Here is a 25,040-nt window from a genome sequence, read left to right on the forward strand (position 1 = left end):
GCATTGTCAGAATCTTTAGTCCTGGACTAGCACCTGGACTAAACACCAGGCACTTGGCCACATGCTGAGGGGCCCCTTTTACACTGGTGGTTGTAGCTTCTCAAATAGCATCCAGAGAGTTCTGTGGCAGCTATACTAAGGATGATTTTTGAATGAATGATAAATAAAGCTACATGCAATCCAGGCAGGGTCTTTTCTTTTTTCACATTTCATAACCAATGATTTTTAATCTAAGTTATTGGCACATACTTAAAATACTGCAGATTTTTAACTGCAGAAGCTACTGGAAGAAATTACTTTTTTTGGAAAGGAAAACAGTGTTGCTTGCAGGAGATGTGCTGTGAGATGCCAGAAAGAGTGCATTAATGCAGCATCCCACTGGGATGGTTAGGTTGGTCCATCTTTGAAGCTGGAGTATCACACTGCTGCATAGTCAATTTAGTCTTCATGGGAGCCACGGGAGCTGTTTTTCCTCTTCTGTATGTGTTCTGCAGCAAATGCTGACACTCTAGAGAAGCAGGATATTCTGGGACCTGTATGAACTTTCTTGGAGTTGATCTCCACTGTGAAGAGTTTACTAATTTAGCCAAACTGAGGAGTCAAAATTAAGTGCTGCATATCCTGGCAGCAGAGTAATTTCGTTGATATAGCATATACTTGGTTGGTACACCATGTTTCATAAGGAGTGGGGCTTTTTTTGTACAGCAGACAATGTTTGCCAATAACATAGCTGTGTCTGTAGATCATATTTTAGTGCAAGCTGAGAAGAATTCCAGCTTTTAGAGAGCAATACAGCTGAGGTGAATAAAGCCTAGTGTGTGCCACATTTCAGTTTACTGCGCAGCAGAATGAACATTGTAGTGACCTAGATCTTCTATTTTCAAAACATTACTTGGGAATCAAAACCTATCCATGTTAAGATCTACACTGAGCTCAGCTGGACTGAAATTCCTGGCTATTTGAAAGTGACAGTGACATGCCTGAAATAAACTTCAGCTTTTAAATATGAGTAGGACACAAGTAAAATCTTATTCCAAAACTCAGTCTAGATTTAGAAGGCCCCAGTCAAAGCAGAAAATATTTTTCAGTGTCTAAATTTTAATATAAAGCAAATTCAGTATGAGTGTAAGTTTATGATTCATAAACAAATAGAGAAACATTTATGGTTTTGCACTTGCATTAAGTCTTTAGGCTTCCCAAAATAAAGCATTGTTAAAAGCATACATACAAGCATGGTGTATTGAAATAATCTGGATTTTAAAATATTTCTGATGAACTGCAACACTTAGGAGTAGGAGACTGGTGATTTCATCTTGCATTTATGTTCCTGGTCAATTTTTTACATTACCCAACCTGGATGTGTATCTATGACAAATATGTAAAAAAAGTGCATTAGCCACATAACCTCTATTTTGGGGACACTCAGGAAGAAATCTATTCATATAGACTAATGATGTGATTAATTTCTACAAGTACTGTAATTTTAAGGGAGGTAATTGGGAATTGCTTTCACACTAAGATAATGTAGAGGCTATAGACATCAGTAGCTTTTAAGCAATAGAAAACCAGTGAAGGATCTACTTTTCCCTTAGAGATCTTAATACCTAAAGAGAACTGAAAGACCTGTGTATTATAATTATAGTGATAAAATATATTTTATATATGGTTTCAATCCATGAAAAAATCTCAAATACTTAGATATCTAGAGATAAACTCAGCCTGTGAGTTTTCTTTCTGTCTTGTTGTGAAACATAATTGGACAACTGTAACATGCCCTTTCTTGCCAGTCCTCTCACACCTGAGAGCATCAGGTCCCAGCTTCCCAATATTGTCCCTTGGTTATCCTGCTGCCAGAGAAACTTCTTGTCATCTCTCACCACAGGTTTACAAGCAGTCTTGTTCTCTTGGGATCCTAGGTTGCATCTCCCTGGATTCTCTGTAAGGCTGTGGGAATAAAAGTTACTATAGCTGAAGGAAATAACTGCAAAAAAGAAGGGTGGTAATAGCGACAAGGGGCTTATCTGGGAGGAATGGCAGCAAAAGTTGGGGTCCACGAGATAGTGGAAAAGATAAATTAGGAATGAAATACAGTTTTAGCACAGATGCCACAAGGAATATGATTAACTATTGCACCCTATATAATTATTTAGGCACCAAATTAATACTTACATTTTAGATGCTTATATATATATATATATATCCAAATTTCCTATGCTGTCTGTCAAAGAGGCCTTGTGTCTCCAAAGTGAAATGCATTTGCACAAGTCATGTGCTCCCCCCAGTGGTCTTGGCTGATACTCTCGGTGTTCCAGAGAACTAAAAACCATTTATTTTACAAAAACTCTTCCACAGCCAGCTAAAAAGTCTTCAGATTAGACGACATGAATATAAAGTTATTTAATTAAAAAGTTCTAATTACTTTTTTCCTTGAAATCAAGTAAATACATAAATACTTACTGAATGTGGATTTAGAGCGACTGCATAGGAAGGACTAGAGAGTTCCTCACAAAATAGACTTTAACGCAGAAGTGCCAATGAAGTAAGAAATACTGACTTTCAATGTTGCATTAGCTTGAGCAGTGCCTGCTAACACAAGTACAGACTTCCACTCTGTGTTCCACGCGGTGATTGCTCCTCCACAGGAAGGGTGTTAACCACTGGAACCGGTGGCCCTGGGTGGGGGCGGAGTCCTCATTCCTGGAGGTGCTTAAGAAAAGACTGTAAATGGTACCCAGTGCCATGGTGTAGTTGGCATGGTGGTGTTTAGTCAAAGGCTGGACTCTGACCTCAGAGGTCTTTCCCAGCCTAACTGATTCTGTGATTCTATTTAGGGCAGTCAGATTAGCTCCTAGGGGAAAACAACAACATCCCTATGTATAAATATCTAAAGGGTGGGTGTCAAGTCAGAGGGAGCCACACTCTTCTCAGTGGTGCCAAGCAACAGAACAAGAGGCACCAGGCAGAAATTGATGTGCAGGAAGTTCCACCTGAATATGAGGAAGAGCTGTAGTGTGTGGATGACTGAGGACTAGAACAGATTTCTCAGAAAGTCTGCACAGTCCCCCTGACTGGAGATGTTCAAAAACTGTCTGGATACAGACAGTCCTGTGCCATGTGCTCTGGGATGATCCTGAGCAGGGGGTTGGACTAGACGACCTGCTGTGGTGTCTTTCAGTCTTACCCACTCTGTGATTCTGTATTCACTGCACCGATTCACTCACGCCTCCTGACAGCAGAGCAGGAGTGCAGAGCAAAACAGCTCCCAAAAGTGGTGGTTGGCACACAAGGCTCCATTAAGAGAAGCTCTCGAAACTCTTGTGCATTATTACATCTCTACAGTGGCACTGATCCTATTTATGAGGGCAGGAAGCTGAAGCTGACTTTTCAGTTTTTGACCCAAAGGATGGTGCCTTGGGTCAGCACTGCCCCTCATGCCAACAGGGAGGATGAAGGGCAGGGAGACCATCCTGGAGCACTGAGCGGAGATGACAAGGCTGTGGGCCCAGGTCTTACCTCAACCCCAGGCACAGGGTGGTAAGACCCCGGCCCTAAGTGCAGCAGAGCTGCCTGGCCAGCACATAGAATATACCCTATGAGGAGCAGCTGAGAACCTGGGGGTGTTTGGCCTGAAGAAAAGGAGGCTTTGGGAGGGGACATCATTCTCAGTACAACTCTATGAGAAGAGAGAGGTGAGGTGGGGAGTGCTCTGTTCTTCCGTGCCTGCAGTGAGGACAAGAGGAAATGGCCTTAGCTGAGACAAGGGAGATTCTAATTAGATATAAGAAAAAAAATCACTGTTCGGGTGGGCAGGTGTTGGAATAGGTTGCCCAAGAAGGTGGTAGTCACCATCCCTGGAGGTGCTCAAGAGGCGACTGGATCTGGCACTGGGTGACGTAACTTAGTGGTTATGGGGTCACAGTGGCAGTGCCGGGTGGATGGTCAGACTGGATGATTTTGCGTGTCTCTTCCAATGTTGACGATTCCACGACTCCATGACTGACTATGACTGACTCCATGATTTGGGCAGGCGCGCGGCCGTGCCGCGTCACCACCCGCGCGCCCGGCGCGCCCCCTCCCTCAGCCGCCGCGGCCGAGTGCGCAGGCGCGGTGCCCCTGGTCACGTGTTGCGCGGCGGCGGCGGCGGCGCCATGGCGGTGAACTACAGCGCCAAGGAGGAGGTGGACGGGCACCCCTCGGGCGGCGTCGGTGTGCCGGGCGGCGGCGCGGTGGGCGGCAGCGGCGGGGGTGCCGTGAAGACCCGCAAGCCCGACAACACCGCGTTCAAGCAGCAGCGGTTGCCGGCTTGGCAGCCCATCCTGACGGCGGGCACGGTGCTGCCGGCCTTCTTCATCATCGGCCTCATCTTCATCCCCATCGGCATCGGCATCTTCGTCACCTCCAACAACATCCGCGAGTACGAGGTGCGCGGGGCGGTGTGCCCGGGCCGGGGCTTTGGGAGCACCGGGGCCCTGTCGGGGAGGCCGGGCCGGGCAGGGCGAGCGGGGATCGCCTGCTCGGAGGCCGCCTGCGACTCCGGGGAAATCCGGTCCCCTCCCGGCCTGCCGGGACCCAGGCGGGGACCCAGGCGGGGACCCAGGCGGGATCTGTGAGGAGCGGACACGGCGCCCGGGCCGATCCGGCCTAACGTCTGTGCCCGTCAGCAAAGCGCCCATTAATTACCCTGAGCAGACACCGAGCTGACAGTCATCTCCGCATAGGCTGCAGCCCTTCTCTGAGTTCTTCCAGGAACTTCCAGGGAAGTTACTGCTAGCATTTAATCGACACAGCCCAGTGCACGTTTTTTCCCCTCAGCAGTACAGAAGGTATGCGCATCATCCGTGGGATAGCCTGTGACAGTCCATTATTTATCTTCAAATGTTCCAGAGTAATTGTATTTTAAGGACAAAGCTCTGTGGTGAATGTGTTGCTGTAATTCTTACCTGCGCCGATAATTTAATGTTGCAGGTGCTGTGTGGGAGACCAGAGTGTCCAGAGTAAACTTGGAAACAAGGTCGAAGAGTATGGTTTGTTCTAGTTAACACTTAAAAAACTCATCATTTACATCTGATAATCAGTCATTCTCCTGCTGTGAAAAGTTGCTGAGTGTTAGCTGAAAATGGAACCGTTTCAGTTTTCTTTATCTGTACACAGATACAGAAATCATCTGTATCTTTCCATCTGTATCACAGATGTATCCATTCGATAACAGAACCGGTTTGTGTTGTAAGGAAATAACCTGCAGGGCTTAGGGATGGACAGCCTTGAGAAGCAATTGACAGCTATTATTAGTTTCGGTGAGCTAATAGGACTGAGATTGATTGTGGGGAAGAAGGTGTGTGGTTGTTTGTTGTTGCTTTATTGGAGAATATGAATCTTTGTGGATGAAATCACTCCAGTTATTGGACTAAGTTGTCACTTTCAAATCAGTAGTGTTAAAGACAGTAGCTTGGCTGGTGGCAGTAAGTTGTCATGAAGCCCAATTAGTAAAGAAATCATGAGCTAGGGAATTAATGGTATTTCCATATTTCTCTTAAAATGCAAATAAGGTTATAACAAAAACAGTTTTACCCCCTTTTATGTTAAGATCTACAGTTAAAGTCAAGGAGAAAAGCAGAAGGGAAAAACCCAAAAGCTGAAGAGTATTTTAGAGCATCCTAATTAGTGTGTAAGCATATTTTTTAGAAAATAGTTTTTTATATGGAGTGTTGTAGTTACACTGAATATCTGAAAACTGGCACAAGTGCTTCAGAGAACATGGCCAACTTGTCATGTGCACATAGATTTTTTAATTGTCATGTTTTAGCATATTTAAGGTAAATACAATTGCACATTTTCAACACTCCATGGAGAGAAGTAAAAAAAGAAATCCTTACTAATTCTGATTTTTGTTGACAACTGCATTTAAAATAGCCATTTCTATACTAAAGCAGTACAAAGTTTTAGATCATTATTGGACAAATATATCCTTTTTCCATTATGACTGAATCTGCATTGATCTATGGGAACAAGAAATGCATGTTTCATGAGTCCAAAAATGTATGTGTCTTCTTTTGCCTATATTGCTGTTGTATGCATATACAGGATTTTTATGTACTGTTGTTGCTTAAGCAGCTCAGTCAGGTATTCCTGGTAAGTTCCAGTAGAACCCTAAAGCCAGCTGTGCCCACCTAACATTTGGCACAAAAGTTGTTGGTTAGCTGGAAACACAACCCATACTCCCCTACACAATCAGGTTGTGTATATACAGCAGCAGTAACTGTTTGTATTGGAGACCAGTTGGCAGACACAGGCCTTCAACCCTTTCTAATTTCAAGATTTCAACACTGGAAATAATTTGTTTGTTTTGCTGTATGGATTTACTCTTTCACCTTTTGAAATTCTCAAAAATCCAATTGTTAGGCTTTTTGTGAGGACAGGAGGGACTTTGGAGTCTGTGGTAAGTCAGAAGGGGGAATCTTGTGTTCTGTTGCCTGATCCTTATACATGTTTTATGAAGTGCTTGTCCAGTGACATTCTGCAAGTGAGATTATCATCCCAAAGGCAGCTGAATCTCGAAAAAAAAGCACATTTAAATCAAAAAAGGCTTTATAGTTGCAGCTGCAGAACACAGATAAAGCATTTTACCAATTAGGACCAACATCTGTGCTCAAAACACACCACTGAGGGGTGCAGCGTTAGACACTGGTATCACATATATGCTTAGATGACATAAGTTCCTGCTTAGAATGCTGGCTTTTGTTATAACCTCCAAAAGTTACTCACAAACAGCTGTAAGTTTAGTTGTAGGAGACAAGACATCCAAAAGCTACATGCAGTGACTAAGCTTTTTTAGAAATGTAAGCAGGGGAGGAAGCACAGGTGGTTATTTACGTCTGCCTCCTAGGCAGCATCTCTTAAATGTGTGTGCATGACTTAGTGTATTGGAATTGAAGAGGATGTATAATTTGTGACCCTGAATACATATTCAAGTCACTCCTGAAATGAGGTATGGTAGCCATTAGTATTTCTGTGGACTGTGCTGTTCTTTTACAGGTGCAAGAACTGTTTGCAAGCAGCAAAATGTACCTCTTCCGTTGATTTCCTTTATAAGATGTCTTAAATTCAAATGTGGAAGATTTCCAACAGTTTTTTTAAAACAAAACTTAAGTGTACTAGAATTATTGGTGTTTTGTTGTGTTTTCTCTAGCATTTTTTCATTGTTTAGAAAGGGTATAATCACTCATTTATTTTGGGTCTGTCATGAAAATAGTTCATTTGGGTGGAAAACTAACCAGCTGTGTAAATGTCTTTTTGCCTGTTACTAAAGGCTGAGAGAGTTCTGTGTTTCCTGGAGGTTGGGTTTTTTTTTGTGTTGTTTTTTTTTTTTTTATATATATACAGAGTGAATAAGAAGCATTGACAGAGCATATTAACATATGATAAAATGTGAGGAATATACACAGTATTAAATGTGTAGGAAAGAGATCTTTATGCTGTGACTGCTGCGGTGAAATGCATAATGGTAGATAAAATACCAGATTGACTTAAGGCATGGCTAGGAATGGAGAACTGAAAGTAAGTGCATTCCTGTTGCCTGCATCATTACTACAGTTCCTGTAGTCCCATGTCAGAAATTATACAAAAACTAGTAAAACCTACAGAGAGGAACAGCAAAGAGGACCAGATTTAAAGATTGTCTTTTATGCAAGAAATGGTCAAGCAGAGTAGGATAAATATGTGACAAAGTATGAAGTCTGCAAAATCACAAATAGTTTGGAGAATATATGTATGCAGTAGTTATGTTATTTCTCTAGGTGTATGTCAACTGACAGACATCAACAGCCAGAAAAACTATTGGTGTGGAATAATTTGGATATACCCAATGTCCTTAAATCTGGAAGGGCTAACTGTGTCAGGTTGTCAGCTGTTGGCCGATCCCAGGTGACAGAACTGTGGGGTCAGGCTGGTTCTTGCTGTGGGCTCCATAGTAAGTCCTTGGCTTTCCCAGTTACAGTGTTACTTTGTCAAGAGTTGAAGATGGATGTAGAAGTCTTCATCCTTTTAAATAAGCTCTCTCTTGAATGTAATCTGTAAATGTGGATGCAGGGAAAAAACCACTTGTGTAACTACAGGAAAGCTCTTTGATAGCATGCAAGCTGATAACAGTGCATCAAAGCGTGGTCCTGGTTCAATGTACATCAATTTCATGCTCCACAGAATTTAGTCAATTGCGTTTTTTTAAGTGAAGTCTTTAGGTCCTTTGCAACCTTAGTCTTTAGCCTGCACTCTTGGTCTAAAACTTCTCACACTGGCAGGTTCTTTCTAAAGGAAATGCTTACTTTAGCAGAACACATCCACCCCTGAGTTAGCCTTCAGCATTGTTCATTGAGAGCAGCAGTGGGTCTGTCTGCTGTAGCTAAATAGAGATGGCTGCTGCAGCAGCACTATTTCTAGCTCAGCATAAACTTAATATCTTGTCCAGCTGAGGAACAAAGATTGTGATCCTCTCTCAATCTCCCTCCGTCTCTGCCAGCTAAGAGCTTCTGATGCTGTCTAGTTTCAGCTAGGCTCATTAGCGTGTAGGTTTTGTCTGTCAGAAATCTGGCAGCAGAGCAAATGCCAATCAATAAAAGTGCTTGCTGAGGGAACTGGTTGCAGCTTACTAGATACTTGAGAAATCACAGGAAGAGAGACCCTGAAGAAGATGCAGAGGAAAATAGGCTTCAGTTCTTTCCTGGACACACCTTGTGTTTTTATTTTAACTAACCTTAAAACAGTTATTAGGACTGATCATAAGTCATTCATTAATTCTTGTTTATTCCTTTTACTACAAATATAAATCAGGACGAACCACTTGCAGCATCCTTTCATATAACTGTATAGATGTACTGTAAATGCTACTGCTGCTAAACCTTTTTTTTTTTTTTTTTTTGCATTAAGTATAAGGTATGTGTTTCACCAATCTGATTCTAAATTCTAAAATAGGTAATTCGTAGTTGTGGAACTACATCTTTTATAGGCAGATGGAAGCTTTCTTCTGCCACAGTGCTGGAGCTACATGTGAAAAAGAGCTGAAGTGGTCAAGCCCCTCGAGTTGGCTTGGCTTGGACTGTGATCATCTTTCTTGTCCATATACTGGTTATTTTACCATTCCTGACAAAACAGTATTGGTGCATTAATCTTTCCTGTTTTAGGACAATTCAGGCATTAAGTGATTTTCTTTTTTTTTTAATCTTCTAATTAGGTGGCTAAAAATGGTCAACAAAGCAAGTTTTCTAATGCAAATAAATGCATTTTTTTTAATACCTAGACTTTTAAAAGTTTAATCTCTCTGGAAAGCATGTGAAAACTGAGATCTGCTTGTCAAAGTGTGGTTGGAAATATCCATATTGTCTGGAGTGTCTGCTGGTTTTGTTTTGGTGTGTTTTCTTGGTTGGTTGGTTTGGGGTGGAGTCTGGGCCGTTGTAGGGGCTTGTTGGTTTTGTTTGGTTTTGCTCCAGGAGTAATTTCACCTCTGTTAAATTTTTTTGCATCTGAAATCAAGCATATAGTCAGAAGCAAAAACTGGATTACAGAATCATAGAACGGTTAAGGCTTCTTGAGGTTGTCAAATAGGCCTGAATGTGCTCTTGTTGTTGAGATGTAATTTCAAAATAAATGTCATAACATCTCTTTGGCTTAATAATAATTTTTCTTAACTCTCCCATTGTAAGTTAATGACTATTTTTCCTGTTACAGATCGACTACACGGGAACAGAACCTTCTAGTCCCTGCAACAAATGCTTAAATGTGTCCTGGGACAGCACACCCCCTTGTACATGCACCATCAACTTCACACTGGAACATTCATTTGAGGTATGCTGCCCTGAATGCAGGATGAAGTCGGAATGGTTTATATGATCTATTTCATATTGAAAATTAAAGCTTTGTCCCTTTGTCCCTTTTTTTTTTCTATTTTAGAGGATTATTTTTAGTTTTCTTTTGAACTTGGATCAGATTTTTGTGTCCCCTTTTTCATTAGCAGGGATGAGATGTTTCTTAATGCCACTTTTTATCTGGAAATGTGCAACATTAAGTGGAATGCTTGTGTTTTACACATTCAGAATTACCTATGTATCACATAGCTGGAGAGTAGATCAGCTATTCCTGCATGATTTACAAAATCTTGGTTCAACAGGAATTGGAGATACCAGATAAGTGCTTTCTGGCAGATTGGAGGCAAATGAGTCTTGCGGGTTCTACATAGGTCAAGATAGGTATTTGGATTAGTGCTGGTGAATATCATTCTGGTCGTTGGTGGCACATATGTATTGTTTGACTTCAGCCTTGTTAGGATAGTACTTTTATGTACTCAGTATGAAGAAAGGATTGACGTTCTTACGTTTTGAGTGTTGCTGTAAACATAGAGTTTAAGGGATTAAAATTGCCCTTAAAGGTTCATGTGAATGAAAATCTCTCCCCGTCTTGCTTCATGTAGAGCAATGTATTCATGTATTATGGACTTTCCAACTTCTATCAAAACCACCGTCGTTACGTGAAATCTCGAGATGACAGCCAGCTAAATGGAGACAACAGTTCACTACTTGTAGGTATTCGTGCTTGGATGTGAATGAGCTACTCATTTCTGACTACTGCATAAATCACCACATAGAGTATTTAGTCAATTTGTAAAGAGGTACTAGAATTTTTGCGTAACAGAAGGCAACCATAAGGAATTGATATTTTGTGAATTTGTTACTGAAAATAATTATAAAGTAATATAAAATTTCATGTTGATCATATAGTACAAGCCAGGTTAGTTGTATAAACTAGCACAGACTCATTTGCCTTTTTTCTTTCTGACTATCAGAATCCGAGTAAGGAATGTGAGCCTTACCGCACAAATGAGGACAAACCCATTGCTCCTTGTGGAGCTATTGCCAACAGTATGTTTAATGGTATGGTAACAATTCTAAGTTATCATTTATATGGGTCTGTGATCTAGTGTATGTTTTCTGTTGTGTTGCACATTATTCCAAATAAAGATACCATGGGGTTTTTTGTTTTCAATTGACGCATTTTCATTGTTCAGAATAAAATAAATGTCTTGTACTGCTTGTACTTATTTCAAAATTGCTAGGAGAATGAATTTAATCTCATAGCACACAAAGGATGGAAATACCTGTTGTGAGAATCTGGTACTGGTGTGATGTAGAAACATAGATATCGTATATGTATAATAAACTGCTATCTCATATACACTGATTCTTACAGAACCGCTTGTGATTGTGTCAGGCAGATAGTAAATGCCTTGCCCGGTTATTTTTGTTTTGTTTTCTCCTGGAGGTAATTGTTTCAGTGCTTATCAAGACCATCTGTCTAATGAAAGTTTCTGCAGCTGGTCTTCTAATTTGATTTTGTCTTTAGATACACTGGCGTTGTACCGCATTGATAATGACACAAGGACTCCGATTACTTTGATCAAAAAAGGCATTGCGTGGTGGACAGATAAAAATGTAAAGTTCAGGAATCCTACAGGAGATGGAAACAACTTAACTGTGCTATTCCAAGGTAAAAAAAAGAAAAAAGCGAAATTTTAAAAATGGCAAAATGCTTCAAGCACCTTTTGATTGTACACACGTTTTGATTTCAGAGTTTTGCCTCACTCACATTTTACTGCATGTGCTAAATAAATGTGTCCGTGTCCCCTCCCAGGCTCTCCTGGACCCCCAGTCTCCTCACAGGTGGGGTGAGGTGAGGAGCAGAAGAGGCTTTAATGCCGGCAAATACTGCTTAGCAATTACAGGAACATCACTCTTTATCAACACTGTGCCCAGCACAAATCCAAAGCATTGTCCCATACCAGCCACTGTAAAGAAATTTAATTTTATTGCAGTCAAGACCAGTACAAGTTCTGTCGTGCTTGGATTTAACTTACAAAGAAATCGTGCAGTTGTTAAATGAAACTCCTCATACAGAGTTTTCATTTAAATGTTTCTGTGGCTAGGTTGTGCTGTTCTCCAAAAAAATTGATTATTTTTTTTCTTGTTATTAGAAGTGACTGATGTGTCTCATTTTTTAGGTTATCTACAATTTGGCAAAGAAAAGTTTCCTTTGGCTATTATGTCTAAAAAATCTTCTTAGGGCTCTAAGAACATGTGTGTTTATGCAAGATATATCATAAGTTCAGGCTTAACCTGCTGTGGGTTTCTTGCTTAGTCATAGCCAAGTTACAGTGTGATGGCTACCCTTGGAAAAGCAGATGCTTTACCCTAGTACAATGTGGAATTGTATTTCCAACAACATTAGCAAAAGTGTTTGGACATAATCTGAAATGATGTTTACAATATTACTTGCTCATGGTTCAGGAAATGGTTCTCAAATTCTACCAAGTGAGCAGAGGACCTATCGTCATAACGGAGAATTACATACCAAGCAATGCTTTGAGACGTGACTTTCTACCTGCATGAATTGTTTAAACAAATGGACAGTGCTGTTATGAATTGTTATTTATTTATAGAATTCAAACTATTTAAACTGCAAAATAAAAAGTTTATAAACAGCACAGTGTGATGCAATAGTATTGAGTCAGCCTGTCTGTTTGTACTGTTTAGAAGTTAATGTGTTTTTTTGTGATATTAGAATGGATTTTGATGAGCCGGTGTGTTACTCAGTCCTGTATTTGCAATGCTTTATTATTTTTGTTTAATCCTAGGCACAACAAAACCTGTGAACTGGCCCAAGCCAGTGTATATGCTGGACTCAGAGCCTGACAACAACGGCTTTATCAATGAGGACTTCATAGTGTGGATGCGCACAGCTGCTCTGCCAACATTTCGCAAGCTCTATCGTCTCATCGAAAGGAAGAATAACTTTCAGCCTACCTTACAGGCTGGAAAATACTCTTTGGATATTGCATACAGTATCCTTTGAAAGCAGGCCTTAGCTGGATTACAGAAGCATTTATTTGCAAGCTATCAGATTGAACTAGCCTTTCTTCTTACCATCTCTAAAATACGATGGTATTGAGCTGTGGTTGAAAGCTGGCACTGGGACCTAGACAGTTGTTACCATCCTTTACTTCTGTGCTAGTTTTATAGAATTAATAGCTTCATAGAGACAGGGAAGCGAGATTGGTTGGGTGCTGCGAAGGAATTGAGAAAAGCATAAGAAAAAAAGTAAGAACAGAGGTAGCCAAGGAATTTATGAGCTATAACTTCAAGGTGAAATGACATTATGTAATAAAAGGCAGACTGACTCTGAAGGTCACAAAAATGACAGAGCTGTAGATCAGGTGAAGGTCTGTTATTCTTCTTTGGGGAGACTAAATATTAGGTAGAAGTACAGGAGACTAGAGAAGGAAGGTTGTCATAGTTACTGAATTCCTAAAATTCAAAAGCACGTAATGATACTTTTTATATAGCTACTGCAGTGTTTTCCTTTGCTGTAAAACTGGGGAGTACATATAAAACAGAATGAACATAAAGAAAAATTCTGTAGTAAAATAGACACAAGGACTGATACTTTTATTTCCCTCACTTTATTAAAGCTACTTTCATAATCCCACAAAATCATGCATTTTACTCTTCTTCAGGATTAGTGTCTCCTAACATGGCTTTTGTTTTGAAGTAGCCAACAATGCCCAGATTAGTTTTAGCCAAAAAGAACAGCTAAATGTTTCATATTTGCAATTCAAGTTCCAAAGGCAGCAGTTAGTATTTGGAACCTGAATGAAATTACCCAAAATTTTTCATGTGACCTTTTCAAGCTGGGTTTGGAAACTTGCTTCTTGTTTTCCTAAATGCTTTTCAGATTATCCTGTACACAGTTTTGATGGACGAAAAAGGATGATCCTAAGCACCATCTCGTGGATGGGAGGCAAAAATCCCTTCCTGGGAATTGCTTACATCACTGTTGGGTCCATATGCTTCTTCTTAGGAGTGGTATTGCTGTTCATTCATCACAAATACGGCAATCGGAACACGAGTGCAGACATTCCCAATTAATCTTGCATTCAGAAAATAAATGTACTGCATGTGCATCAAGGCCAGTCCAGAATGGACCCAGTTTTTGAAAGACAAACCTCTGCTTCTGTCTTTTCTGAGACTGGGTGCATAATTTTTACCTAAAGCTCCCCTTTCTCATACCATGGATAAACTCTTGAAAATGATGGGTATACAATTAGCTCAATTGATTGTATCTCTGCCTATGTCAGAAACAATTTTTCTGATGTTTGCCTCTAAATGGGCAGGCCACATGATGCATATAGCTCCTGTTCCCTTGATGCATCTGCTGCTTGTTCACGTGCTATGTAATGTCGATATGATTCAGTACATTTAGATTGTTTGGAGAAAGATGGTTATAAGATACTGTAAATTGTTGACTTTCCAGGTGTCAGATTTCAGGTGTAGAATTCAGGTGTCAGTGCTGTTGGAAGAAGTCAAGTCTTAAATGTTTTCTTCGATTTACTGTCTTGTGTGCATGGGCTCCTACATTTCTTGCTGAGATTTTAATATATTTATACAAGTTGTTAAATATTTTTCCTGTGTCCTACCCACCTCTGTTATATTAAATCCTTTAAGTGCTCTGTAAACTTCAGCACTCTGGATTCTTTGTATATTTACAATATATGTGCCTGGCCAGTAAATGAGCATTCTATGAAAATACCAGAAAACCTATTTGTTAATTATCTGCGTGATGCCCTTTAAAAGATTGTTCTAAATTGGGACATACTTGTTGCAGGTATAATATATTTCTTACTTTCTTTGCTTTAAGTCATATCCAATACTAGTTCAATTTTTGCTGGTTTTGCTTTTTATGAGCAGCACCAAGCATTAATCAAGAAGAACTTAAAAGATTTTTTTCCAGTAATACCTTGGGGTGAATTCCTTTTACTAGGGTGAATTCCTTTTACTGGAGGAGTTTCCTAATTTTTTTAAAGCATACATATTCTGAGCAGGCTTTGTTTTAAGGGAATTGTATACTTTTTCCTTATTTGGAGTGAACACCACATTAATTTTTTGCGGTGTTAAGGAAGTAAAAGTTCAGAAGTTTAGATGGCAGTGACATTTTTCCCTGAAATGCAGATTTAGCTTGCTGTGGGACATAATTTAAATATTGCAGATAGATGCAATGTGCAGGTTAGAGTCTTAAATTACAGAAGGATTCATCTTTAGGTTAATTAAAAGTTAACTGCACCCTGTAAAATATTACTTTTTGGTGACTTTTTTTTTTTAGATGATGCACAGAAACTGTAATGTATATGGTGGAGATCACTTTATATGCAACTAGCTTGATAAAGTATGGAGTATATTAAAGAGACCTAATAAATTCTGCAAACCATTTAGTTAGATACTTGGTTTTGTTCTTGAACATGCATTTATTTTTATCTGGATAAAAAGACATCATTAAGTGGAAATGCAGTTTTAAATGAGTTGTATTTCTGAGATTGCATATTTATTACAAAAATGCATGGTCCAATAGCTTAATCTGCAGGCAACTTTAAACAAAACTATTAATTTATCACATAATCATGGCTGGTTTTACTTAATTACTTGTGTAGCCTAAGAGTTTAAATATGTAAGTCTGGATAAACTGTGGAATGAGGCAGCATTTCCAGTGTGCTAGCTTTCCGTAACTCCATATAATAATTTATTTGCATAGTACAGCCTGGCAGAACATGGCTTTCAAATAGTACTTTTCAAGATTCTATTTAGTGTTACGTTCATATTTCTGGAGTTACAGAATAAGGGCAATTACCCTCGAAAACTTGAACATGTTAAACTGGCATTCAGCTGTAGACTAGCTGATAGTCCAAGATAAATGAGCGAGGGGATGTCTCACAATTACTGATTAAAATGTTTTGATTTTTAAACCTTGTGTTTGTCACTTGAAATGCAAATATATTCTGCTTCATTTGTAATTCCTATTTTTTTCCAAGTGGGAAAGGTTGCTTTTTGGGCTGTGCTTAAAATTAAAAAAGAAATATTTTTCTGTCTTCACCTTGTAATATTTTTCAATGCCTTTTTCTTTTACTGACTATACCTGCCACTATATCTTCAATCTCAATGAAGTGCACCAGGGTGAGAATTGCTATCTGGTTTTTGTTGCAAATAAATGGGTTCTCTGAGACTCTGTAGCAGTAAATACATGGGACAGTGTGCCCCTGGAGCTTAAAATGCTTGTAAGAGTTTAAAATATTGGTCACATTTGTAAACTCTTCCTTCACTCATGCTCATTTGTCTGGATGTCATGTTGATAACAATGGAGATCCTTGGAGGATCCTTGGAATCTTTCAAGGATGAATTATGAATATCAAACCTTGAAGGATGCAAGTCTTGTCTTTTTGTAATAGAAATCTCTGAGGGAGGAAAGGCCATGCCAGTGTAGGTCAAGTAACATCTGCAAATAGAGCAATGAGCATGACTGGTTGGATTGGATTGACAGGAAATGTTATTGACTGCATCCTTCTCTCACATGCCTTATTTGCAGTGGGAAAAGAACAGTTAGACTGAGTTGAAGAGTGTTCTTAGTGGAAAAAGGTGACTTAAGTCTAAATCAAATACCTAGAGTAAATTAAAAAAAAAAGAAATTACTTTCAAATGCAACTGCTGAAGACAAAGAACATTGCATAAACACAGAGTAATCTGATCTTCAAAGTTCCTGTGACAAGACAATGGTTTCTGATCTTTACTGAAAATGTGATCTACCCTTGGTATGGTATTACTTAAGTTGTTTTTTTTATTCAATAGCTCAACATAAAACCTCTCCAGTATCCCAAAATGTTCTACATATAAAAGACTTACGTGTATTGAACAACCTGCCCAAAATGCTCTCTTTCAAAAGAGAAGAAAAAATGATGAAAATCTAAGTTAATTTTATTCTTGCTTTCTTCTTTGCAATGTGACCAGTTTATGGAAGAGGCTGACTTCTTCTGTCAGTGTAAAAATACACTGAGCTTTATTTTCAGAAAGCCCAACTGTGAAAAGTTGTGGGATTTTGTTTGTTTGTCTAGTAGTAGTATTACATTTTCCTGAGAGCGCCAGGAGTATTTTCATGTAAAAATTCCCTCCCTTCTAGCTCACAGAATGTTTGATCACCATGTGCCTTCTGTGCCTAACATGTGAAATCTAATCTTATTTGACAGTTTCAATTAAGACTGAAGACCATTACGAAATGGTCTGATAAGAATTAGCAGGTCCTTGCATGACCTGAGTCTCAAGTAAGAAACTACTTCCCCATAAGCCTCCAGTTTTGAACATCCTTAGCCCTGTGCTTGAGAGTAAAGTGATACTGTCCACTTGAGTTACATCAGCTGCTGCTATAATGTCTGCAGTTGGAAGATTATCTCTCATTTTGTGATAGGGATGAAATAAAGAGGAATGAAAGTATAAATCAATCATTAAGGAAGCTAAATAAGTTTTTTAAAAAGTATAAATTGAAGTATGTGGGGGGTCTTTCTCACTGGACCCTGGATAAAGATCATGTAAAATAAACAATTTGAGCAAATGGAATACTAGTTACGTGCAAATTTAATTGAATTTTTACCTGAGGACTGTGCCCAGATTTTTCAAAGTAAAAAGGTAGATGCTTAGTGTTAGAGGTGCAAGAATGCAATTAATAACTTCATTAGTTCTATTATGAAAATGGGAAGGACTGGACTGTGATATTCTTGGAAGAAAGGAAAATATGATTGTCTCCAGAGTTGCCTACTGAGGCCTAATTTTGTGTGTCATCACTTTAGCAAGATGTATGTACCTACGTAAATAAAATACATAACCTAAAATGTAAAAATACATTTACCTAAGTAAAATACCTATGTATTTTAGATTTATGTACCCTTGTATTACTAGTTGAAGAGGTAGAACACATTTTTCTGATGAATGCTTTTAAACAGCTAAATTAACAGCCCTCTTTTCTTTCTGGCTTAAACGGAACTGTTCAACAGTGACTTTTGATAAACTATTTTGTTACACAATGCAATACATGCAAGAGTTGCTCTATTCTGTTAGGAAGAAGCAGTGTGTTTGTTTCTAATGAAACATCTTCATCCTAAAGCAGCAAGTTGCCATTTCTCGTTCCCTCAAGTTTTCATTTCTTCATGGATTACTCAACACTGAAGAGACCAGTTGTGCTTGCTCTGAGCAGTCATGTAGCTTTGATCGGTAGGTAACTCAAATGCCAATCCGTAAGTATGGCCTTTCTGTTGTAAAGTGTATTTTTACAGAAAATATCCCTGACGCTTAGATTCAGACATACCAGAAAGCAGCCCACCCAGCAGAAATCAGGAATAATAATTTATCAGTGAATTATAATCCTTTTTACCAGTATCTCAATACAACTGAGTGTATGAAAATCAGAATAAAATACTGTATACCGTCATAAGATTGCAAGAAGAATGAATGGAAATCTGTCTTGCAGTGGTAGTAGTGTATTTTTAAGTGTTACTCTGTGATAGCACTGCTTGATATTTGAAAACCATTTGTTAAATAATGCATCCAGTTTCCTCTGTTAAAGTACCTATTTGTCCATGACTGTGCTTTCTATTTTTAATATTCTGCATAGCTAAGGCTATACCTATAAATACTTCCTCACCATTGCATTTTTAGTTTCTGGGACAGCTCATCAGATTGAGAAGTGTAGTGCTTTGAGATATGATCATTGTTATTTTCATACTGAAATGAGCACTAATTTGTTGTGTTTGACACATGTTGTTCATCATGAGGTTTGGCACCAGTGCAAAAGCATTGTAATGCCAAAACCTAAGTGCTCTTCAACTGCAGCAAAGCCGGGAAAGAGCATTCCTGACAGCACTCTATTTCAGCTTAAGGTTGAGGCATGAGAAGATGCAATTACGGGGCTAAATCTGCAATGCAGAAAAAACGGGCTTCTCAGAGTAGGTTCTTGAAGGGCAAATGATTCTTCCTTGATAATCAAGCAGGTTTGATTTCATACAATTGTATGATTTCATACAATTCCGGCATTACTTCAGTCTATGTAATTATACATCGTGAAACACGAAGCTGAAGTTGTGGAAAGAGGGGTTTTCACGTGCATAGCGCTCTGTATCCCCGCTACTAACAGAGCTTGAGGCAGTGCGCAGGCCTTCCATGGGATAGTTTGGGGTTTTCTGATTGGAGTGGCTCAACACAGGATACCACCCACATCCACCCAGGGGTGTCAGACCCCCTAGCTGTGCCTCGCTCGGCGTCCTCGCCTGAAGTGGCGGCCGCCGGGGATGTCCAGCGAGTCCATACGGACAGCCGCAGCGCAGGGTGCTGCTCTCCCAGGACACGCGTCCCGCCCTCTGCAGATATTAAACCTTTAAACTAAAGGAGATGTAAAATTCTGTATGTAGGAGCTTAGGGGGACATTTCATGGACTTCCCGAAGCGTCCTCTGGAGGCGCAGGGAAGCGGCCGGCAACGATGGAGTCCCGTGTCAGCAGGTTCCCCGCCGGGGCTGTGTGGCGTGAGGAGACAAACGCTCCCGGTGTGCCTCAGCCGCTGCTGCCCGGCGTGTTCTGAGAGGTCACCGCTCCTCTTTCCCGGTGCTGGGCTCTCAGCCCGGGCTCCCGGCCTCGGCCGCGCTGCCCCAGCCGGGCCGGGCGGACTGGCGGGGGGCGCTGTGGGCTCTGCGGCGGCGCTCTGGGCCGCTCTCTCTGTGGTGTGTCCGCCGCGGGCGGGGGAGCCGCTTCCCCTTCCGCTGCCCTTGTTGCCGGCGGGAGGTGACAGGACCAACAGGCGCGATGTGGCGGAACGTACTGGTGAGGCCCGGGGAGAGCGGCCCGCTGCCGCCGGCGGTGTGTGGGGCTCGCTCAGGGTGCCCGCCCGGCTGCGGGTCTCGGCCGTGGTGCCCGCTCTCCCTGGCGGGCGCTGCGGAGCGACCTGCGGGAGTCGGGGCAGGGTCTTAGGCGGCCCACTCGCTCCACGTAGTGCTGAGCTTCAGGGACTTGAGAGGATAAAGTTGAGTCGGGGGGCTCGGGTACGCTTAGCTCGTTTCTAAGGAGGTATATTTTACAGCGTGTTTATTTAGGGTGGGTAAGGAGAGGAGATGCCTTGTCCCGTTCCTTGCAAGCAGCATTACCTGTATGTTTGCTCGCCCCGTGGCTGCGATTTTAGCGGCGGTAATTATGTGGGAACGATGTGTTGTCAGTGTCGCTTGAAGGAGGCCGCTGGCAGCTTTGAGTTTTGACATTGTAGCGAAGGCAGATTAAAGAATTGTATATTGATTTTGGTAGGCTACCCGATATGATCAGTCTGTGGAAAGACTCCAGCTCAGGACACAGCAAGGTGATTTAGGCTGTGTGTGTGGCGGGATGGAGGTGCCTCCTTAGCGCTGTCAAGGTTGTCTCCTGTACTGGTGGCTCGTAGGTGAACTGCAACAGTGACAGGAGTTCGTTGTCCTCACAAACACATTTGTCAAAAATATTATTGTCCCTTTCGCTAGTCAGACACGGGAAATGATGCCTAAAACTGAGGTATAAGGGGCAGGAACTGAGAGATTTCCCCTGGAAAAAAACCCTGAAGGATATGGTACAGATGTGTAAATCTGTCGTGTCCTACTAAAAGTAATTTTACCGAGTTTGTCCTTTTCAGATAGCCAAGACCTTTTCAAGCAGTCCTTTACATAGGTTGCTGAAAAATCTACTGAATTCAGAACTAGCATGTTTTGATGAATTTTGTCTGTTGGTTTTTAAAAGCCTTTATTTATTTGCTGTCCCACTTCTATCTCTCTTTTCAAAGAAGCAATTTCTACCCTGTGTGGAGAGAGCTGTCACTGTCAGCTGTCACTGTTATTAAAACACTCTTTGTCTTTTATTTCAGGCTCTTCACCAGGTTTCCCAGAGAGCCATCAGCACTGCTTCACGCAGGCAGTTTGCAAATAGAGTTTCTGAGAATCAGAAGCTTTTTCAGGTGAGTGAGTTGAATAGTGTTAGTAGATTAACAAGGTTTTAGTAGATCATAACTGCATGTTTTTTTTCTAAAGGAACTGGTCAGGCTCCCTTTTACATCTGAAGAGAGCTCTCAAAATCAGTTGTATGACTAGAATGTTTGCAATTAGCAGTTATTTTCTGCAGAGGTTGAGTATTTTTACATGCATACTTGACTTGCTGACTCTTCAGGGGGTTCTTTACCCCATTAAATGATTTGTACCAGAATTTCACATAGGTATTATGGGGGAGTATGTCCAAGGAACAAATAGAGAAAAAGAGTGAGAAGGCAGAAATAGAGTGAAAAGGTAAACCTGAAATCTTACATCTCTTTCTATAGCTCATAGTTTCTATAGCCTATAATTTTTAATGAGGATGTAGTATTACTGTATTTCTCAGTTATGAAAACTGTAAAAGTCTTAGGTGATTGGATTCATTCCTTGGAAATTATTGAATCTTTAAAAATAATTTCTGGATTATTCTGTTCCTGATTGACAGGGCCACTGAGTGAAGTAGTAAAAGCAGAGAGAGTACTCAAGAGAGTAATCCCAGCTGTGAGCCACAACCTGGAGCTGTAGCTTCATACTGAGGATAATCTGGGCTTCAGCTCCATGAAAGGGACTGAGCATATCAGAAGCCCCACTTAAATAGATTTAGCATCTTACTGCTTTTCTTTCCCCTGAAACAGAAAGGTAGTCTTGAGACACTTGACTAAGGAGCACAGTGTTCATTGTGAGCCAAGGGGAAGGAAATGGGAGGGTGATGTTGGTGATAGGACGGGGTCAGAAGTTCAGTTTCTGCTGGCAGAGATCTCTAGGCATATCTCTTCCTCCTTTCATTCCTTTCTTATGGGACAGCAAATTAAGCTGGGGTAGGTTGCAGGTCACCAGCACTGGAAGATGCTTGAAGTCCAGAGCAGGGTGATCTTGCAGGGGTAAAGATCATGTGGATCTGGTGCTTAGGAGTTTTACTTCGGGTGAAGCAAAACAATTTCCTACATACCACCAAGTGACGATACAGACTCTTTCCCCTGTTGCTCCCTGTAGCAGGGATTGACTATACTGGAGATGGATGTGAGGTTTCTAGGGATGGTAATCACATCCTGTGCACCCAAGGGGTCTGGCTGGTGTCAGAAGTGTTCAGGCATCTTCCAGTCACTGCTTTAGATATGAACTGTGCACATGATTTACTCTCCCCTAGTGAGTCATCACCTCATACCAGAGTGAAAACTTTCAGAACAGAGTGGGATCTGAATAAGGTTCACTCTCTTTTGGGAGTCAGAAAGATAATGTAGGGTAGTAATTCTTCCCTGGGTAATTGTAGTTATATTACCACAATATTGTAAGAACTGCATATAAATAGTTTATCTTTGTCACTTGTTCCCATTAGGAGGATAATGGCCTCCCAGTGCATCTTAAAGGTGGGGCAAAAGATTCCCTGTTGTATAGAGCCACTGCGGGTCTTACGATGTTTGGTAAGGCTAATACTGAAATACTTACGCTTTGGTACAATTTCCAGTGCACTAATATTAAAATATTTTTTCTTTGGTACAATCTCCAACATGGATGATGTTTTCTCTGTAAAATAATTATGCAATGTCTTCAGTCTGTTCTTTATAACATGCAAAATTTATGTAGAGAAGAAAAAACACATTTGGACATACTGTGTATTCATTTGTGCTTTTTCCAGGTTTAGATTTTCATATGGCTTTTTCCCAGACTTAGTACCATGGTCTGGATACTCCTTCAAGTTTCATGTATGGTGTTAGAGAACAACAGAACTACTTCATCTATTCTGCAAAGGAGTAAAATGTAATTATAGCACATACAATGAACCAGTTTTTGCACTTGCCTGACTCTTCTTGCTGATAGGTGATACTCTGTGAGAGTTCTCATGTGCTGTAAAGCCTAGCAGAATTATAACCAAGATTCATAATGCTGTATATATTTAACCTTTATGTTCCTTGTTACCTAATTTTGCAATAGTCTCTAACTTAAATGCGGTGATCGAACAGATTTTCAGTTCAGCTACTTTAGGAATGAGTAACCATTACTTCTTGACTGTGTAGGTTATACAGACATACCTCTCCCCACTTTTTATTTTTGTGCAGCCTGTGGGGATGTATTTAATTTTTTTTTTTTTTCCTAAAATATGAATCTCAAAAAAGAATTGAAACATGTCTTTGGAAATATATTTTGTCTGAATTGTAGCTGCTTATTGTCAGCATTTCTTCTGGAACAAACTGGAAAGCTGCCTTGAAAAGAATTCTGTGTGTGCTTATCTGAAAATATCTTTTCTTTCCATTAATTCAGGAACAATGTATGCTCTTTATTATCTGCTTGTCTCTTCAATGCCCAAGAAGCCCAACTGATTCTATTTGAGGATGCCTCAGCAACTAACATCTCTTTGTCCAGTTCCCATGTGACTGTGGTGGCAGCTGATTATAAGCAGCTGGCTTAATGATTGGAATCATACATTAATTGTAACATGTAAACTGCAATCAATAAAGCAGTTTTTACGTGGTGTAGTGGGTGCCTGGACTGTTTCATCTGTTTATGTGTGTGAGCATTTTTGGTCATAGGGTTGCCAAGCCATAGAGGCCCAGAGCCAGGAAAGGGATCCTAGGTCAGCAGGAGCACCCGCAGAGCGGCACAGAGGACTCAAGGACACTCCTGCCCGGAAGTCTGTGTCATCAGGGACACAACAGTGCCTCTGTAGGAATGCATGCAGCATAGGGAATTAACAGGAATTAGAGACATGCTCATACATGCAGGGCTGTGATCTCGGCGGCATCACAGAGAAGTGATGGGATGGTGGCTTCTACAATTGGAGTGCTGGGGTGGAAGGACTGGAAGGGAAGATGAGGTGCTACCCTCCATGTCAATGACCAGCCAGAGTGCATGGAACTCCACCTGGGGATGGGTGAGGAGATGGTGGGGAACTTATGGGTCAGGATTAAAGGGAGGGCAGGAACAGGGGACACTGTAGTACATGTCTGTTGCTGGCCACCTGACAGGAAGACTAAGTATATGAGTCTATAGACAGACAGGAGCAGCCTCACATTCACTAGCCCTGGGCCTTATGGAGGACTTCACCCCAGTCTCTGCTGGAGGGACTACATAGCAGGACATAAGTATCACTTGTTAGGTACCTTGATGGTTCTTACTAGCTTGATTGTTGCAATTATTGGGGAAAACTGTGGAGTGCCCCCACCCAAAGAGGTGGGATATGATTTTAGAGGAGTGTGGCTTTAAGTCCCATAAGGAGTGAACTCCACCCTTCTGCCTTGGGGGATGTGCCCTATAATCCTAGGAAGAGTTACTCCACCCCCAAAACCCTTATAAAGTATCAACCCAGAATGTTCCACCCTTCTTGCAATACTATTCCTTATATCCTGCTGCATATATTTTAATAACCCCTCCTATTGTACCCCTATTGGTTTGTACCCCTGAGACTTCTCCCTTGCTGTATTCCTATTGGACCCAGACCCTAAACTCCACCCTTGCCCTACCCCATAAAACCAACGTCCCTGCCTTTTTCTTGGTTGTCTCTGGTTTGTGCTTGGTTAAGTCATGTGGTGGTGATGCCCCAAATAAATGGATTCCTGAGTTTAACCAAAGAAGACCCATCTTGTTTATTTCCATGTCCATCACTGGTAGCTGCACCCTCCCTGGACATGACTTGGTTGTGGTGCGATGCAACAGAAAATTATAATGGAAACACATTGTAGCTCTGCATCCCTAAATCAGTTTTATGTTCTTAACAGAATTTGTGCCTTTTTAACTTTTCTGTCAAGTTGCTACTTGTGAGTTATTATGCCCAGAATATGGTATTGACTGTAACAATTAGGGCTTCTAAGAAAACTCAAACAATTTCATCAAAGCAATCCTGTTGTTTCTCTTCTCAAGGAAACAGTGTAATTTTCAAAATTGTGAAAACAAGCTCAAAAATCTAGCCTCCTACACTACAGTGCTATTTTAAGCCTCTTGTGGATTAAGTTTTTCATTTTTTGTTGCTATCCTGGAGAATCAGAGTATGCTTGTTAAACTCAATGCAAACTGGAAGAGAAGGATTGGTATACTCAGGACTCTCTAGTAGAACCAAAAATCTTAAAAAAAGGGTACATGGGGGAGTACCCCTCAATGGTAGTT

The 25,040-nt window shown here is 40.8% G+C and overlaps 2 protein-coding genes across 2 annotated transcripts; both read left to right on the forward strand.

Annotated features, from left to right (window-relative positions):
- Nucleotides 1-4,115: 4,115 nt before the first annotated feature.
- On the forward strand, nt 4,116-15,959 carry CDC50A (cell division cycle 50 P4-ATPase accessory subunit A). Its single transcript, XM_005518148.2, has 7 exons — nt 4,116-4,421; nt 9,718-9,834; nt 10,457-10,564; nt 10,829-10,916; nt 11,386-11,529; nt 12,674-12,880; nt 13,771-15,959. The coding sequence occupies exons 1-7, from the start codon at nt 4,149-4,151 to the stop codon at nt 13,962-13,964; spliced, it is 1,131 nt and encodes a 376-aa protein (XP_005518205.1). The 5' UTR covers nt 4,116-4,148; the 3' UTR covers nt 13,965-15,959.
- A 3,654-nt stretch (nt 15,960-19,613) lies between these two features.
- Nucleotides 19,614-23,416, forward strand: COX7A2 (cytochrome c oxidase subunit 7A2). The gene is made up of 4 exons (XM_005518147.3): nt 19,614-19,722; nt 20,783-20,872; nt 22,279-22,363; nt 23,202-23,416. The coding sequence occupies exons 1-4, from the start codon at nt 19,705-19,707 to the stop codon at nt 23,258-23,260; spliced, it is 252 nt and encodes an 83-aa protein (XP_005518204.1). The 5' UTR covers nt 19,614-19,704; the 3' UTR covers nt 23,261-23,416.
- Nucleotides 23,417-25,040: the final 1,624 nt, after the last annotated feature.

The sequence above is a fragment of the Pseudopodoces humilis genome, chromosome 3 (genome assembly GCF_049639895.1).
Source record: "Pseudopodoces humilis isolate 2021_Gansu_Grassland_sample_001 chromosome 3, ASM4963989v1, whole genome shotgun sequence".
Classification (NCBI taxonomy): Eukaryota; Metazoa; Chordata; class Aves; order Passeriformes; family Paridae; genus Pseudopodoces; species Pseudopodoces humilis.